We start from the raw sequence: 17,088 nt of genomic DNA, 5'->3' as shown, positions 1-17,088 counted from the left end.
TGTGATTTGGACAAATAGACATTAAAACTTTCTTCAGAAGGTATTTACTTTGCCAGTATAAATAATAGCATAATCTCACCTGATTTATAACTATTGTCACAGTTGGATATAAGCAATAAGTACATTTAAAGTATTCATTTATATGATGGAATTTTTAGTCAGTAAGAAGATATTATACTTGACAAAAACACCATATTGTGAAAGGTGGCTAATCAGTGTGAAGTATTATATGTTTTATTGAAAGCATTAATACTTGTTTTAAGATAAAGAAAACTAATCATCTCATTTATTCATTTGTTCACTTCATTCATTCAATACTTATCAAGAATTTTCTCCCAAACTACAATGCTTATATTACCCTGCATAATTACAAAAGATTTCCAGCATTAGCTAAATTGTTTTTGATCTTTGCTACCTATTTTCTTGGTGTGCTCCACCTATAATTTAGGAAGCTCTAAAACTTTTTTACATTTTTACATTTTAACATTCAGGGGAACACTTTTTATTAGCACCTTAACACATATAACTACCTTGTTTATCAGATATGTACAGTATAGCCATGATAAAGACTCTATGGGACTTAATTATTTCCAGTATCTCAAGCATCATCCAATTTGTTGAAAATAATAGCTATAGACACCCTGTGATTCTGCTCACTAGCACCCCCTACAGAGGAGTGTAACATAGCATGTCCCACAGCTCATATAATGCCAAGATGTGTATGCCCCTTAGAGCATGAATATTGTAAACTCTAATCTCCTTGGACATATATGTTACTCTAGAATAGAATAGGCTATAATTACTGTAATCATGTCCCTAAAGTTGTTCAAATTGTTTCATAAAACACCCATCTTTGTAAAACACAGAGCCTCTTGAAATGGCTGTTCTAATTATTTTATGACAGGTTTTCAAAGTTTAAAATACATCAGATCACCTTAAAGCCTTGTTTAGACACAGATTGCTAGGTACCATCCTAGAAATGGGAGGAATAAACATGGTATAACAAATCAGCATATACAAGTTATGCTCATTATCAAAGTGATAAAGCAGATTGATTATGAGATAAAAATGTGTAAATAGAAAAAAAGCCTAAAGACAAAATTCTGAGACAAAATACTCGGAGATCAACTAAGTCATGAGTCTATGATATTAGCATACATAGTTTTTTACCCTCTTTAACAAATTAGGAATCCAAAAAGATATTTTTAAATATATATATTCATACATACATGTTTATATACATATATATAATTATCACTATTATTCCATTAAAATGTGTTAGGATATTCTGAAAATGTGAGATTATAAGATGATTATCTTCTTCACAAGCCTACAAGCCTCTCCTCACACACACACACACACACACACACGCGCGCGCGCACACACTTCTGGAAATTGGGCTTCCAGCATTCATGAGTATTTAACGTACACTATCCTTTCCTTTAAAAAGTAAAAATATTCCCAGAGGCAGCAAGGATAGTACTAAATATAGGTGATAGTTTTTGAATGGCAAGGAAACATTTTAAAATCTTGACTCAGACAGCTGTGCACTTAACTCAGATAGCAGGTAATGCATACAGAACAGCCACTAGATTTTCACTGAGCTTGTGCCTTGCACTGCGTTGAGGCTCACGATATGTGGCAGTCACCAAACCAAACCTGCAGCAACAAAACTGACAGCAGAGGGAGCCAGTGGAGGAACTCTAAATACCTGTGTCTTAGTGTAGTGCCACTAGATTTACTGTTCTTCAGCAGTTGAAGGTTACCATGATTCTGCACAAATTTACTGTTCTACAGATTATTAAAGTTAGTAATTGTCCACTGACATTGCAATTTTTAATCCCATTTCAATTTTAGTATGGAACTAATTTTTGGAGTTGTACTAAAAGTTTATGTTTATTAGTATTACTAATGATAAATCCTTATTACTAATAATTACACCATTATTGAGAGCATAATATGAACACAACAGTGTGCCAAATTCTTTAATAACGTGAAATCTAATCTTCACAGCAGTCATAACGGACAGGTATTATTATTTTTGTTTTGAAGATGAGGTCAATGAGGCTCAAAGTCTTATTTGCTTAAATCTACACAGCAAAAAGTAATGAAGACAGGTCTATCTGACACAAAAGCCATTTCCTTTCTATTATATGTCCTTGGCTCAGTGGACTTGCTTTTATGTTCAGTATTTCATTCCTTTAAGTCACTGAGTCAGTGATTATATTAATGTGTTTGTTTCTTTTAGTCTAGTGATAAAGTGAGTAATTGAATTCAACTTTGTCTAGACAAAGTAAAAGTGGCATTTATCACAGAAAATTTAGCTAGAGGAAAATATTTAAGCTTCATAAAGATTGAGCCCCGTAAGCTGATTTATTTCTATAGAAAAAGCAAATGATTGGGATAAATATAACAAAAAACTCAGCTAACAATAGTAATGCCAAGATTCACTCTTTGTAACTTTCTTAATCACCCTCTAGCTTATTAAATACTCCCTTCTCCAAAGGCCTTTTATTCTGCAGATATTCTGAGGAATGTCCTCTGGCAGCAAGCCCCTAGTCTCTTGGGAACTAATATTGCTGCAGAATCCTCTATGAGACAAAGAGTGAGGGGGGTGAGGGGTGTTCTATCCTCTAAGAGGTCTCTCCTCCAAGAGGATAGTCACAAGGCAGAATTGCCTCTAAAATTGAGCTGCAAATCTTTGGGGGAATTGGGGGGCACACCTGGCTGTGCTTATAAGGCCATGCTCCTGGTCCTGAGGAATCACTACTAGAAGGACTCGGGGGATGGGTGGTGTTTGGGATCAAGCCCACATGCAAGGCAAGCACCTGGCCCACTGTACTGTCTCTCTCCCCACCAAATTCTTCATGTTAAGAATCATGCAGAATGTAATTGAAATCCTAACTAGCTCTTCTATTGGTAGCAAAACTTCTCCAGGAAAATAATACAATGAAAAGAACCTTACTGACTATGTTTTAGGATCAGAGGTAGTATATCTCACGCTTAGCATGTACCCAACACCGCCTGGTGCCATAAGCATTGCACATCTCCAGCCACAACCCTGGAAGCTCCCAACAGAGCAGCCCATTATCCAGAACTAAGTGCCAGACTACTTGCCTGAGAATTGCTGGGCCTGGTCAAGTCAGTCTCCTGGGTCTCCTGAGGACCATGCGGGTGATCTTCCTCACCCCCTCCTATCTTTCTTTTTGATTTAAAAATTAAAAAGTGAAATAAAGATACTGTTCATTCTTATTAACACCTGGGTGCTATTTAATTACATTCACTGAGGAGTGTGCAGTCACTGTAATACATGTTAATGAACTACAACAATGATTCTTAATTGTACTACTTGTTTAAAATTGTGGTCTTGATTGTGAATCCTCTAGTGTGAATCCTCTAGTATATTTAGAAACCTGACTTCTATTAAACTGAGTCATGACTCCATTTGGGATCACATAACTAAATATCAGGGTCACAAAAAAATTGGCAACAGTGGAAGGGTTCTAAAACCACAACCAAAACTTAATTAAAAATCAAGTGTTTACTGCTTACAATCTTAAATGTAGGTTGAGGAGCATGTCAAGCTTAATAAAATTTTATGTAAAATTTCAAGAAATACACTTTTAGTCATTTTAAAGAAAATCCATGCCATATCCATTTCCTTATGCATATTGTTCTCTGCCTTAATTTTTATTTTTTTTAAAAATGAACATCATGTGACATTTATTTTGTACATTATAAATATTTCTGCTGGACCTAGGTAATTTTTGACTATGAGTTCTTCATTTTTACCATTAAAACATTTTATTTTTCTATTTTTGGAAGGATTAGTGCCACTAGAAGAAAAACTTAACTTCAATTGTAGATTTCTATTTACATCTTGTAGTTATTAGCCCGTGTTACAAGAATGCATTTTCTTTTCTAAAAGTGTTAAAACATTACTTGTAAGTAATACAGTGAAAGGAGACTCCCATCACCTGGAATATTAATAACAAACAAAAAACAATAATGCTGGAAAAAAAAATCAAGTGTTTAATGAATCCAGCATATTTCTGGAAGCACTGCCCAGGTTGCATTTCTTGGGCAAAAGGTGTCATTAGTAGAAAAAGTTTAGAAGCTTTATTTTAGAACATACTCTCCAAGCTAGTGACAATGTGTTTGTGTTTTAAATATGATTTACAAAGTTATTGATCGTTCGAGTCTAGTACCAATCGGGATCATCATGACTATCAATTCTCCTGCACCAGTTTTCCCATGCTCCCTCCACCCCGTTCCCCCAGCTGCCGTCTTGATAGGCACATTTTAAACTTGGGTGGTTGCAGCAGTTTCAGTCTCATGTGTTCAATGTTTTTGAGTCTGTGCTTTGAACATACAGTTCTACCTCTCTTCTGCATCACCAGTGTATCCGAGGTTCCGACCCCCGTTGCCTCTTTACTTCCCTTTCTCATCTTCTTTCTTCACCCCCTTGTTCTCTTTCCTTCTGCCCTTCTCCTCCCTGTGCTCTGGGAGCCAAGGATAATCTAGGCAACCCCTTCTTTACTACATTTCCTTATCCGGTTATTCTGTATATCGAAGATAAGTGAGATCATCTTTTGTTTGTACTCCTCCTTCTGGCTTACTTCACTCTACATGGTATCTTCCAGATCCAACCACATTGCAACAAATTGCATGATTTCATTTTTCCTTTCAGCTGCATAATGTTCCATCATGCATCTTCATAACATCTTCTTGACATCTTCATAATCCAATCATCTGCCTTTGGACACCTAGGTTTATTCCATATCTTAGCTATTGTACTAAGTGTTACAATGAATAATGTTGTGCATTCGTCCTTTTAAATGAATGTTATTTTTTGTCTTAGGGTGAGATGTTGGGCCAGTATTTTATATGAAGCTAATAGCTTCCTTAGCTCTGTCACATTGTGTAGTATATTTATATTGTACAAAAAAAATTGTTGAATGACTTGATACTATCTTTCCACAGAGATCCTAAATATAATCCTTTTAAAAAATTGTTGCTTTACTGAATACAGAATGACACTGAATCCTTTTTAATCTATGGCCAGTTAATGAGCTAGTACTTGTATAGAAATGGAAATGCATATATTGTTTTAAGGTTACAAAGTTCATTTTAAAGCCTATAGACTATATTTGCAGACAAGTAATATGGAGTCATGTAATGTTCTACATATACCTATGTTCTACAGCATAGGGCCTTAGTTATTTTGAGGTTTATTTGCAAAATCATTTTCAGCATTATAGTACCGAGGATAATGCCCTTAAATAATTATGGTCCTTAAACCTTAAACCCTGAACTATCAGTCCCACCTAGCACACAGCCCTGACCACCACATTACTGGGAAATGAGGCATCATAAATATAAGTAATTAAAAAAGTGTTAGAATGATGTTGTTTTCATAATCTAAAGAAAGCTTCTGAAAGTGAGTGGGTGGGAAGCAAAGGTTCTGACTTCACAATTAATATAACATGCGTGATTTGTTTTAATTCTAGATTTCTTCAAACACTTCACAGTTGGGTGGTGCCGAGCCTGTAAAACGCTGTGGAAAGTCTGCACTTTTTCAACTGGCAGAGGCAAGTCTAAGAATATATAGAATGAAAACAAAAATGTAATCCTGACAGTATTCTTAAGCTGTGCCATTTCACCTGTGACCACAAATATACATAAATAATTTTTCAGCAATGAAAGGGTAAACCTCTAATTTAGGAAAAAGAGATTTTGCTAATAAGAAGTTATATCAACCATTAGAAAAGGTTATTCAGAGAGATTGCAGAGGTCTTTTTCACAGGTAGCATTTAAATATAAGGTCAATTTTCATCTTTTTCCAATTGTTTAAATAAGTCCTATCTAAAATGAAGAGAATAGGTCTAGGTCAGTGTTTCTCAAGATTTTTTTTCTAACTATGACCCTCTTCCAACCTTGTATTCTTCCCATAACTCCCCTATCCTACTGATTGGTCTCCTAGTTCTCATGCTGTGCCCCCCCCCCATTTATGTGATTTTCACAAGTGACTCTCCTTAAAATGTCCTTGGCACCCATGGGGACCATATGGACCCTGGTTGAGAAATGCTGGTCTAGGGCATTTTTCTTTTCTTGGTAACTGCCAGCAACCTCACTCTCCCCCAAGAGGCTCTACTTTTAAACCAGGTAGGTGACATTTTAATCTGCCTGTGTGTGCATGTGATGAAGAACTCAAAAATAATTTAACATCTAATGGTTGTACATTTGATAGAATTTGGGCATAAAGTTCTTTCCTTTGAGGAAGCAGAAAAACTGTTTTCCTATAGCCTGTGGGGCTCTGAGCCTGCCCTTGGTGAGGCGATGCGGGCAGGGGGTGCCAGCTGTTGCTCACTGGCGGGTGGGAGCAATGACTCTCTACCAGCCTGTGACTGCTCTGGGAATGTGAGGAAGAACTGTCTTTAGTGCCCGTGTAAAATGTAAAAATGTCATTTACACTCTAGTAGAAATGTCTTTTACACTTGAGTAGCAGTTTTCACTTTTGGTGAGAGAAATTAGGAGACGCAAAATAAATGACCAGAATCTCTTATATGCAAGTTTTTCTTTCTCTGGCTTCCATTCAATTAATTCCCTCTGAGTTTTGTTTTGTAATGCATTTAGTATGTTGTTGTATTTAAAAATTCTTTGTAGTTTATAAAATCTTGGGACAACCTAATGTTTTCAGAATTTTGTGGTAGCATCTATAATAAAAATTAAGAATTTTGAATATTCTTAAGTTGAGCATTTAAAGTCTAGCCAGATTCAAGTTTAGAAATATGAAACCACAAAGATCTATGACAGTGATGAAGTATATAAACTGTTGTCTATGCTCATTCATTGTTGACTGACATCATGTTGACATGCTGCTTCTATAAGTTTAATTTAGACCCAGATAGGCCAGGAAGGATGGGCAGAACGTAAGAAGTCAGCAGGGCATAGTTCTAAAAAGAACTATTTAGTGTTAGGGACAAGGTACTACCCAGAAACAACTAAAATGACAAAGATATACTAATAAGCGAAACTTTTGGATAAAAGTTCAAGTCAAATTATACTAAAAGAAGCTAGGAGGTCATGAATTTGTCTAGGATCTTTGAGAATTATAAATCTTTAAGGTAATTTATTTGAAAGAAGTGATTTTTTTTCTCAATGAATATGAATGTAGGGCCTTCTGTTTTTCCAAACATGAGAACATTCATATATGGTTTTTAAAATAATAAATTATACCTAGTTATAAACCTTCTTAATTTTTATGTTAATAAATACTAAACAGTTTTGTTTTAGAAATGCATGGACCTTTACAGTATTTTGCTTTGGGGGATGCTAAAGAGACTAATTTGTCTTCTCTCTTTCTTTGGTGTAACAGTCATAAAAAAAAGGATTCCCTATTAAATCAGAGCTCATTAGAAAGAACACTCTTCTAATTTGTAGGGATGCATCCCAAATATGAAACAGATGCTATGCCTTAACAGATGTTTGAATGCTGGTATCATAATTTAAAGGGATATAAGAAGACCGTAATAAGCCTATTCCAATTATAGCAAAGCAGCTTATACTCAGACTTAGTTTCTTCTGACATGCAAGTAAAATACATGCTTTTGATGAAACAGGATCACTGAAAAAGAATTTATCTCGAAAATTTCCTCGTTATTATTTGCACCACATGAATATGATGCCATGATGCTAATCGACTGCTTTGGAATAACATCATAAAGCCTTCCTGTTTCTAATTAAATACAGCTATCTGTAAAATGGCTTTATAAGTATCTCTACATAATTGCCCATTGAATGTTTTCCCAATTTTTTTAATCTATGCATATAATGTTTATTTTCCTAATAGAAAATACAATATTTGGTTATTTCAGGTGGCTCTTTAGATAGACACAATATTGAAGAGGATTGTTTTCCTATTTCCCAGAATGGGTGGTAATGTCTGATCTGAAATCTGAAGGAACAGCTTTAAGTTTCACACATTACAAAAGAAAGGCTACCAAGACGCCACCTGCAATTCTGGCCAGTACTTCTGTTTGGATTTATAAAGTGATAACCTAATCAGGTGGGGTTGTAGCACATTGGAAGAGCACTTGCCTTGCAGGCATGAAACTTTAGGTTTCTGCAGTGCATCAAGAGAGGGAGATACTGATTCATTTACTGTCATCCTATCTACCATGCCAGGGATTTTTCTGCTTATCCTCATTCCAAACTCCATCCGTTGTGGGCGTTATCCTAGGCCATCCACTCATTTGGAATATATTGACTTTTCTCCCTGTTCCAAAGGGGATAGCAGGGAAGCACACTGTGTTCTTCACCTTTGCCCTCTTCAATGTGAACGCAGCTCTAACAAGAACTATTACAGATTGGGGCTGTTTTCATGCAAGTTGTATCTTCTTTGGCAAGAAACAAGAAATGTTTTAATCACGAATTTACTGCTGTGCCCTTCACTGTATCTGATCAGGCAAAAGAGAGCTGGAGAAAAGCAGCAACAGAGATTTGGAAAGGCCTCTTGCTCTCTACTTTAGAGTTGAAAAAGATGCAGGCATTTCCCAGGGGCCAAAAGGTAAAGAGAAAGGGTTCATCTTGATCAGGCAAGAGCTATGGGACTGTTAGAGGCGTTGACTGAGCACAGACCCAGGACATACACTGTCACATTAGGAATTCCAAAGATGTGACACCTTTGCTCAGCATCCTCTGAGAATCCTCTCCTGCAAGCAAGAGTGATATTTCAGCTGGCTTATACCTATACTGCTATCTTAGAACAAAAATACCAAAAGTACCTCTTAATCTTGGTAAACTTTTAGACTGTGACTCGAAGCCCCTGAGTATCCTTGCTTCAATTCTGTTGGCACCCTTGGACGCCCCTAATCCTTCCAGCAACTGCAGTGGTTTGCAGGGGGAGTCCTACAAGAGCATTTTGAGTCCCTGAAACTAGATTTCTTCTGATTCATTCTTTGCACCCCCAGTCTATTAAATAGTTTTAATATTACCCTGTCCTTGGTATTCTGTGACAAGGTCATTTTATACTAAATAGAATTAATAGAACAAACAAATCTAGAAAGATATTAGGATGGGGAGTTAGTTTCCCTTCCTCCATTTCTTCCTCTACCTTTGAAACCAGAGACATTACTCCTATGAAAGATGGGCAAGGAACTAGCCCCCAAACTAACCGACTCAGTCTTCCCCATCACCATCCCTGTAGGCTCACATACAGGGAGAAATGCAGAGCCCCCACCAAAGACAGGTGTTTGCTTCTAGGTAGAAAGCAAGAACTATTCTAGTCCTGCATGTATTGCTATGCTGGACAGCCACTTGAGCAGACAAAAAGATAATTGGAGGAAGCTGCCAGCAGTCACAAAGAAATTTGGATCTAAGTCTGAGGTTTGGCATTGCAAGGACTACTCCCACTTCCCAGGAGCCTAGAGCCAGGAGATTCCCTGGGGAAGGACCTGCTTCAGGAATTTGTTAGACATTTTAAACTCATATATTTTTCCGTAGCTGAAAGTGACCTGAAAATTCTGGGATGTGTTCCAGAAATTTTTAAGGAATCCATTTTGGCTCTGAAGGGAGATTTGGCTTAGTGCTGCTGAGGTCGGGGGAACTGACAAAAACACAGTCCTTTGTTTGAACCTGCCATGAGGTTCACTCTTCAGTTAATCAGTTAATTGGTACAGGTAATTTATTGTATTGTGTTCTCTTTCATTTTGAAATTAATTAGGTCAGGTCATATAAAGATCAGCAAAGCAGCAAAGTATCCCATAGAGAGCATTGGGTAATATAATCAGAGTACACTCTGAAGAGGATCAGGGACATCTTTACCTGTACATTTTAGTAAAAAATAATTCTGTACTTGGAGATCTTGGCATCAGAATTACCTAGTGTAAAAAATGGAATAGTGATTTTTTGTTGTTGGTCAAATAGGCAATAATATTTGTTAGGTATCTACTTTGTGCCAATCACAGCAAAGATGTTGAAACTACCTACGTATAAACATATGTTTTAATAACAATGTGATAGTATGGAACCTCCTTCCTAGATCCAGTGTTATAGGAATGCCTTACCTCCAGTAAGCAGTTTTGGTATTGTGTTGTTTTTTGTTAGTTGGTTGGTTGGTTTTGGACCCTACCCATCCATATCTAGGACTTATGCCTGCCTTTGCACGCAGGGATCACTTGTGGTAGTGCTTGGAGGATCATATGGGGTGCAGAGGATCAACCCCGAGTTCGAGGAAAGTGCCCTGCCTGCTGTTTTATCTCTCCAGCCCCAGTTTTGGTATTTTGGAGTGCTCTTAGGGACTGGAGCACAAACCCAAAAGTATTACTACTTGTTTTTCTTCATATTAAAAAAAGTCTGTTGGCTCCGCGGCCCTGAGCACCCCGGGCTTCCCTCCCCTCCGGACTGCCGGCCGAGTGGCCGGCACACCGACCCCAAGCGCCGCCGCCGTCCTGTCTTCCGGCAAAGGTCTGTGACGCTCCCTCGACCTGCCCTTCCGGACCCAGCCTGCTCCGCGGCACTGAGCACCCCGGGCTTCCCTCCCCTCCGGACTGCCGGCCGAGTGGCCGGCACGCCGACCCCAAGCGCCGCCGCCGTCCTGTCTTCCGGCAAAGGTCTGTGACGCTCCCTCGACCCGCCCTTCCGGACCCAGCCTGCTCCGCGGCACTGAGCACCCCGGGCTTCCCTCCCCTCCGGACTGCCGGCCGAGTGGCCGGCACGCCGACCCCAAGCGCCGCCGCCGTCCTGTCTTCCCGCAAAGGTCTGTGGGAAAGGGGCGTGGCCTAACCACCAGGGGGCGTGGCCTAAGAAAAGTGGGCGTGGCCTCATTACCGGCGGAAAGTAGTTTTCTCAACATCCTATCCAAGACTAACATCCTAGCTATTCGCAAGCAGTAGGACAACAAAACACAAGACTTCACATAAGAACATCTCAGTAGGAGACCAGGTTCTACACCGGCAATTAAAAAGCCAACCACTATTAACTGAGCCTATCCACAATCCTTTTTCACAACAAAAGGAAACAGGGACACTCATCATCAAGAGCCCTCTTTCATATCACCACAAACAACATGAAGAAACAGCGAAAATCCCCATTGCAACCAGAGGACGATCAAAGGAATCCGGAAACCTCAATGGGCGCCTCCTACAAACTTGACCTCTCTGAGAAAGAATTCAGACTTGAAATCCTCAACATGTTCAATCAACTCAATGCAAAGATGGACAACTTCAAGGAAGACCTAGCGGACACAATACAACAGACAGCCGACAAAATACGGGAAGAAATGAGAGCAGAAATAAAAAACCTTCAAAAAGAAATGAAGGATTCCGTACATGAAATCAAAAACTCTCTGACTGCCCTCAACAATAGGATGACTGCAGCCGAAGACAGAATCAGTATGCTTGAAGATGAGCTGCAAGAGGCCTACAGGTAACATCAAACCATGGCAAGAGACCTCAAAATAGCTCTAGCCAGAATCAGAGTCCTAGGGGATGAATTCAAGAGGAACAACATTAGAATCATTGGACTACCAGAACCACAGGGAACCAACCCCAACGAAAAAGACACAGTCAAACAAATCATTGCGGAAAACTTCCCACAGCTGGACAATGCGGGCATCCAGATTCAAGGCGCCCGGAGAGTGCCAGCTAAGAGAGATCCTAACAGAAAAACGCCAAGACATATCATAGTTACAATGATGGACATCTTCCAGAGAGACACAATACTCCAAGCAGCAAGGTCCAAGAAGGAAATCACATACAAAGGAGCACCCCTTAGGCTCACAGCAGATCTATCAGAGGAAACCCTCCAAGCTCGAAGGCAATGGTGGGATATAGTGAAAAAACTCAATGAAATCAACGCTTCACCAAGAATACTTTATCCGGCTAAACTCTCATTCAAACTAGAAGGAATCATACACTACTTTGGGGATAAACAACAGCTCAGGAACTTCATAGACTCAAAACCAAACCTAAAAGAAGCACTAAAGGGGCTATTGTAAGACAAGAACAACCTCTACAAGCACAACAAACCCTTGCACAAAGACGGCACAAAATCCCATAACAATAATCTCCCTTAATGTCAATGGTCTGAATTCACCAATTAAGAGACACAGACTGGCAAAATGGATTCAGAGACTCAACCCAACCTTCTGTTGCCTGCAAGAAACACATCTGAATAGCCAGAACAAACACAGACTCAAAGTCAAAGGATGGAAAACAATCCTGCAAGCAAACAACTCCCTCAAGAAAGCCGGAGTGGCTTTACTAGTATCGGACAACATAGACTTCAGGTTGAAAAAGATTAGAAGGGATAGTGAAGGCCACTTTTTATTAATCAAGGGATGTGTACATCAGGAAGAAATCACACTCCTGAATGTCTACGCACCCAATGAGGGACCAGCTAAATACCTACAACAGCTGCTAAGAGACCTCGAGAAGGACATCTCGAGCAACACAATAGTAGTTGGAGACTTCAACACCGCACTGTCTCCTCTGGACAGATCTAGAAGATTAAAACTCACCAATGAAATACTGGCTTTGAAGGAAGAAATAGAAGAGAGAGGGCTAATAGATCTATACAGGGCTTTATATCCCCAAAAAAAGGAATACACATTCTTTTCCAGTGCACATGGAACATTTTCCAGAATAGACCATGCGCTGGGCCACACAACATACCTCAACAGAATCAACAAGATAGACATTGTACCAGCTATCTTTTCAGACCATGATGCACTGAAGATAAAACTTAACTGTGGACAGATGCAGAAAACCAAATCAAACACCTGGAAATTAAATAGCTCGATATTGAACAATGAGTGGGTCAGGAAGGAAATCAAGGAAGAAATCAAAAGGTACCTAGAAACAAATGAGAATGAAGACACGAGCTACCAGAACCTGTGGGACGCAGCTAAAGCCGTTTTAAGGGGAAAATTTATAGCTCTGCAAGCATATCTCAGGAAGGAAGAAAGGGCCCACATAAATAACTTGACTTCACAGCTCAAGACCTTAGAAAAGGACCAACAAAAGGAGCCAAAACCAGGCAGAAGGAAAGAGATAATAAAACTTAGAGCAGAAATTAATGACATGGAAACCCAAAAGACAATCCGGAAGATCAATGAAACCAAGAGCTGGTTCTTCGAGAAAATAAACAAGATTGATAAACCACTAGCAAGACTCACAAAGAAAGAGAGAGAGAGAACCCTTATAAGCCGAATCAGAAATGAAAAGGGGGACATCACGACAGAAACCAATGAAATTCAAAAGATCATCAGAGACTACTTTGAAAATCTCTATGCCACGAAACAAGAGAATCTAGAAGAAATGGATAAATTCCTCGACTCCTATAATCTCCCAAGGCTGAACCAAGAAGACCTGGAGTACCTGAATAGTCCAATTAACATCAAGGAAATTGAAATGGTAATCAAAAGTCTCCCCAAAAACAAAAGCCCAGGTCCAGACGGATTCACTAGTGAGTTCTTCCAAACATTTAAAGAGGACCTTTTGCCAGTCCTTCTCAAGCTCTTCCAGGAAATTGAAGAAACAGAAACCCTCCCTAACAGTTTCTATGAGGCTCATATCTCCCTAATACCAAAAGCAAACAAAGACACCACAAAAAAAGAAAACTACAGGCCAATATCCCTGATGAACACAGATGCAAAAATTCTCAACAAAATATTAGCAAATAGAATTCAACAACTTATCAAAAAGATCATACACCACGACCAAGTGGGATTCATCCCGGGGATGCAAGGATGGTTTAACATCCGGAAATCAATCAACATAATCCACCATATCAACAAAAGAAAAGATAAAAATCATATAATCATATCAATAGATGCAGAGAAAGCATTTGACAAGATCCAGCATCCGTTTATGATGAAAACACTAGCCAAAATAGGTATAGAAGGGACCTTCCTCAATATAGTCAAAGCCATTTATCACAAGCCTATGGCAAGCATTGTCCTCAATGGGGAAAAACTAAGAGCCTTCCCTCTGAGAACAGGGACGAGACAAGGATGCCCACTCTCTCCACTTCTGTTCAATATAGTACTGGAAGTACTTGCAATAGCGATTAGGCAAGAAAAAGATATTAAGGGCATTCAGGTAGGAAAGGAAGAAATCAAGCTCTCACTATTCGCAGATGATATGATACTATACTTAGAGAACCCTAAAACCTCTACCAAGAAACTCCTAGAAACAATAGACTCGTACAGTAAAGTTGCAGGCTATAGAATCAATACCCAAAAGTCCATGGCTTTCCTATATGCAAATAATGAGAGAGAAGAAAGTGACCTGAGAAAAGCAATCCCATTCACAATTGCGCCTCAAAAAATCAAATACCTCGGAATCAGCTTAACAAAGGAGGTAAAGGACTTGTATAATGAAAACTATAAAACACTACTTCAGGAAATAAAAGAGGACACGAGGAAATGGAAAGACATCCCCTGCTCATGGATTGGAAGAATTAATATTGTCAAAATGGCAATTCTCCCCAAAGCATTGTACAAATTCAATGCGATCCCTATAGGGATACCCTTGACATTCTTCAAAGAAATGGAGCAAGCGCTCCTGAAATTCATATGGAACAATAAGCCCCCACGAATAGCTAAAGCAATCCTTGGGAAAAAGAAAATGGGAGGAATCAACCTCCCCAACTTCCAACTCTACTACAAAGCGGTAGTCATTAAAACAGCATGGTACTGGAACAAAGGCAGAGCGGCAGACCAATGGAACAGGGTTGAATACTCTGACATACACCCCCAAATATATGATCATCTAATCTTTGATAAGGGAGCAAGAAATGTGAAGTGGAGCAAGGAAAGCATGTTTAACAAATTGTGCTGGCAAAACTGGGCGGCTACATGCAAAAAAATGGGCTTAGACCTCCATCTATCACCATGTACAAAAATCAGATCAAACTGGATTAAAGACCTCAACATCAGACCAGAATCCCTAAGGTACATTGAAGATAAGGTCGGCAAAACCCTCCACGACATTGAAGCCAAAGGTATCTTCAAAGCTGACACGCCACTGGCCAAGCAAGTGAAAACAAAGATAAATAAATGGGACTATCTCAAACTAAGGAGCTTCTGCAACTCAAAAGAAACAGTGACCAAAATACAAAGACAGTCTACAGAATGGGAAAGGATATTTATGCAGTACCCATTCGATAAAGGGTTGATAACAAGGATATACAATGCACTGGTTGAACTCCACAAGAAGAAAACTGCCAACCCGATCAAAAAATGGGGTGATGAAATGAACAGAAACTTTTCCAAAGAAGAAATCCGAATGGCTAAGAGGCACATGAGAAAATGTTCAACATCACTAATCGTCAGGGAAATGCAGATCAAAACAACAATGAGATATCATCTCACACCACAGAGACTGGCCCACATCCCCAAAAACAAAAGCAACCGGTGTTGGCGTGGATGTGGGGAGAAAGGGACTCTCCTTCACTGCTGGTGGGAATGCCGACTGGTTCAGCCCTTTTGGAAAACAATATGGACGATTCTCAAAAAGTTAGAAATTGAGCTCCCATTTGACCCAGCAATACCACTCCTGGGAATATATCCCGGAGAGGCAAAAAGGTATAGTAGAGATGACATCTGCATTTCCATGTTCATTGCCGCTCTGTTCACAATAGCCACAATATGGAAAAAACCAGAGTGCCCGAAAACAGATGATTGGCTAAAGAAACTCTGGTATATTTACACAATGGAATACTATGTAGCTGTCAGGAAACATGAAGTCATGAAATTTGCATACAAGTGGATCAACATGGAAAGTATCATGTTGAGTGAAATGAGTCAGAAAGAAAGAGACAGGCATAGAAAGATTGCACTCATATGTGGAATATAATGTAACTGAGAAGTACAAGTTGGCAACGATACAACTTCTGGCAGATATCTCTCTGGACTTAGTTACTAAAATACTAAATTACAGAAACCCAAAACTGAGAGGCCGCTAAGTGTGGTCACTCGACCTCACACTTCTTCATCCTCAGCAATGGAAAACAAATTACCTAATGCTTCCTTTTCAGCAGGTCTGACTTTAGGGGAGAGACTCTCCAAACAATAATAGTGAGTTTTGTTGAAATATTGTATGCAATCAAAGTGAAAGTAAAGTGAAATTTATTAGTTACACAGGCGGGGGGGGGCTTAGGGTGGGGGGGCTAGGGGCGTGGGGGTGTTTGGGGTGTGAGGGGGCGGGGTGGAGCTATACTGGGATTCTTGGTGGTGGAATATGAGCACTGGTGAAGGGATGGGTATTCGAGCATTCTATAACTGAGATTTAAACCTGAAAACTTTGTAACTTTGTAACTTTCCACAATAAAAAAAAATAAATAAAAAAAAATAAATAAAAAAAAAATAAAAATTAAAAAAAAAATAAAATACAATAAAATAAAAAAAGTCTGTTATTGAAAAACACTTTGTATATTTTGGTCCTGAGAGATAGTGCAGGATTAAGGTGCTTGCCTTTGTACATGGCTGACCCCACCTCAATCTCAAGCAACACGTATGGTCCCCAAGCACAACTAGGAGTGATTCCCTGTGTGGACTCAGGAGTTAGCCCTGAGTATATGATGCAATCCTAAGTGCCCCAAAATTAAATTAAGGGTAGAAATAAGTTACAAGTTTTAAGAAAGTCTATCTACAAATAAACGTTGATTATCTAACCTAACATGATGATTGACAGTTATTATCTATACAGGCTATGCATTTTTTAACATTTTATATGTAATGTTATTCTTGTAACCAGCCTCAGAATTAGGTACTATTACTATTCCTGTTTAGCCCAAAAAACCAAAGTTCCAGATTGGTTTTGTGACCAGGTTAAGGTTCATATTGTCAAGAAGTGTTAGAGCTTGGGGTTTTAAACACTGAGCTAGTCTGTTGCCTTGTTTTAGATGAATATGAAAGTTATACAAGTTTCTTGCTATAGGAGATTGCATGTTATAGGATGGTCTATGGAAGACAAGCTACTGCAACATGTAAGTGTATAGTTGAATAATATGACAGATTGTTTATGACTGCTGTCAAAGAAGTAGAGTGGATATTTTCTTTTTAAAAGGACCTGTAATTTTGAA

The 17,088-nt window shown here is 38.9% G+C and overlaps 1 protein-coding gene across 9 annotated transcripts in view; it reads left to right on the top strand.

Moving 5' to 3' along the window:
- The window catches only part of BBX (BBX high mobility group box domain containing), a 318,125-nt gene that overhangs the window by 253,147 nt on the left and 47,890 nt on the right, over positions 1-17,088 (top strand). For all 9 annotated transcript variants that reach the window (XM_004606732.2, XM_055126206.1, XM_055126205.1 and 6 more), the window contains one exon: positions 5,511-5,591. In XM_004606732.2, coding sequence (XP_004606789.2) covers positions 5,511-5,591 — 81 coding nt within the window. The remainder of the gene's footprint in view (positions 1-5,510; positions 5,592-17,088) is intronic.

This window comes from Sorex araneus, chromosome 2, assembly GCF_027595985.1.
Source record: "Sorex araneus isolate mSorAra2 chromosome 2, mSorAra2.pri, whole genome shotgun sequence".
In the NCBI taxonomy this organism is placed as follows: domain Eukaryota; kingdom Metazoa; phylum Chordata; class Mammalia; order Eulipotyphla; family Soricidae; genus Sorex; species Sorex araneus.
Note: the sequence above shows the minus strand (reverse complement) of the source record. Positions and strands in the feature narration are given on the sequence as shown.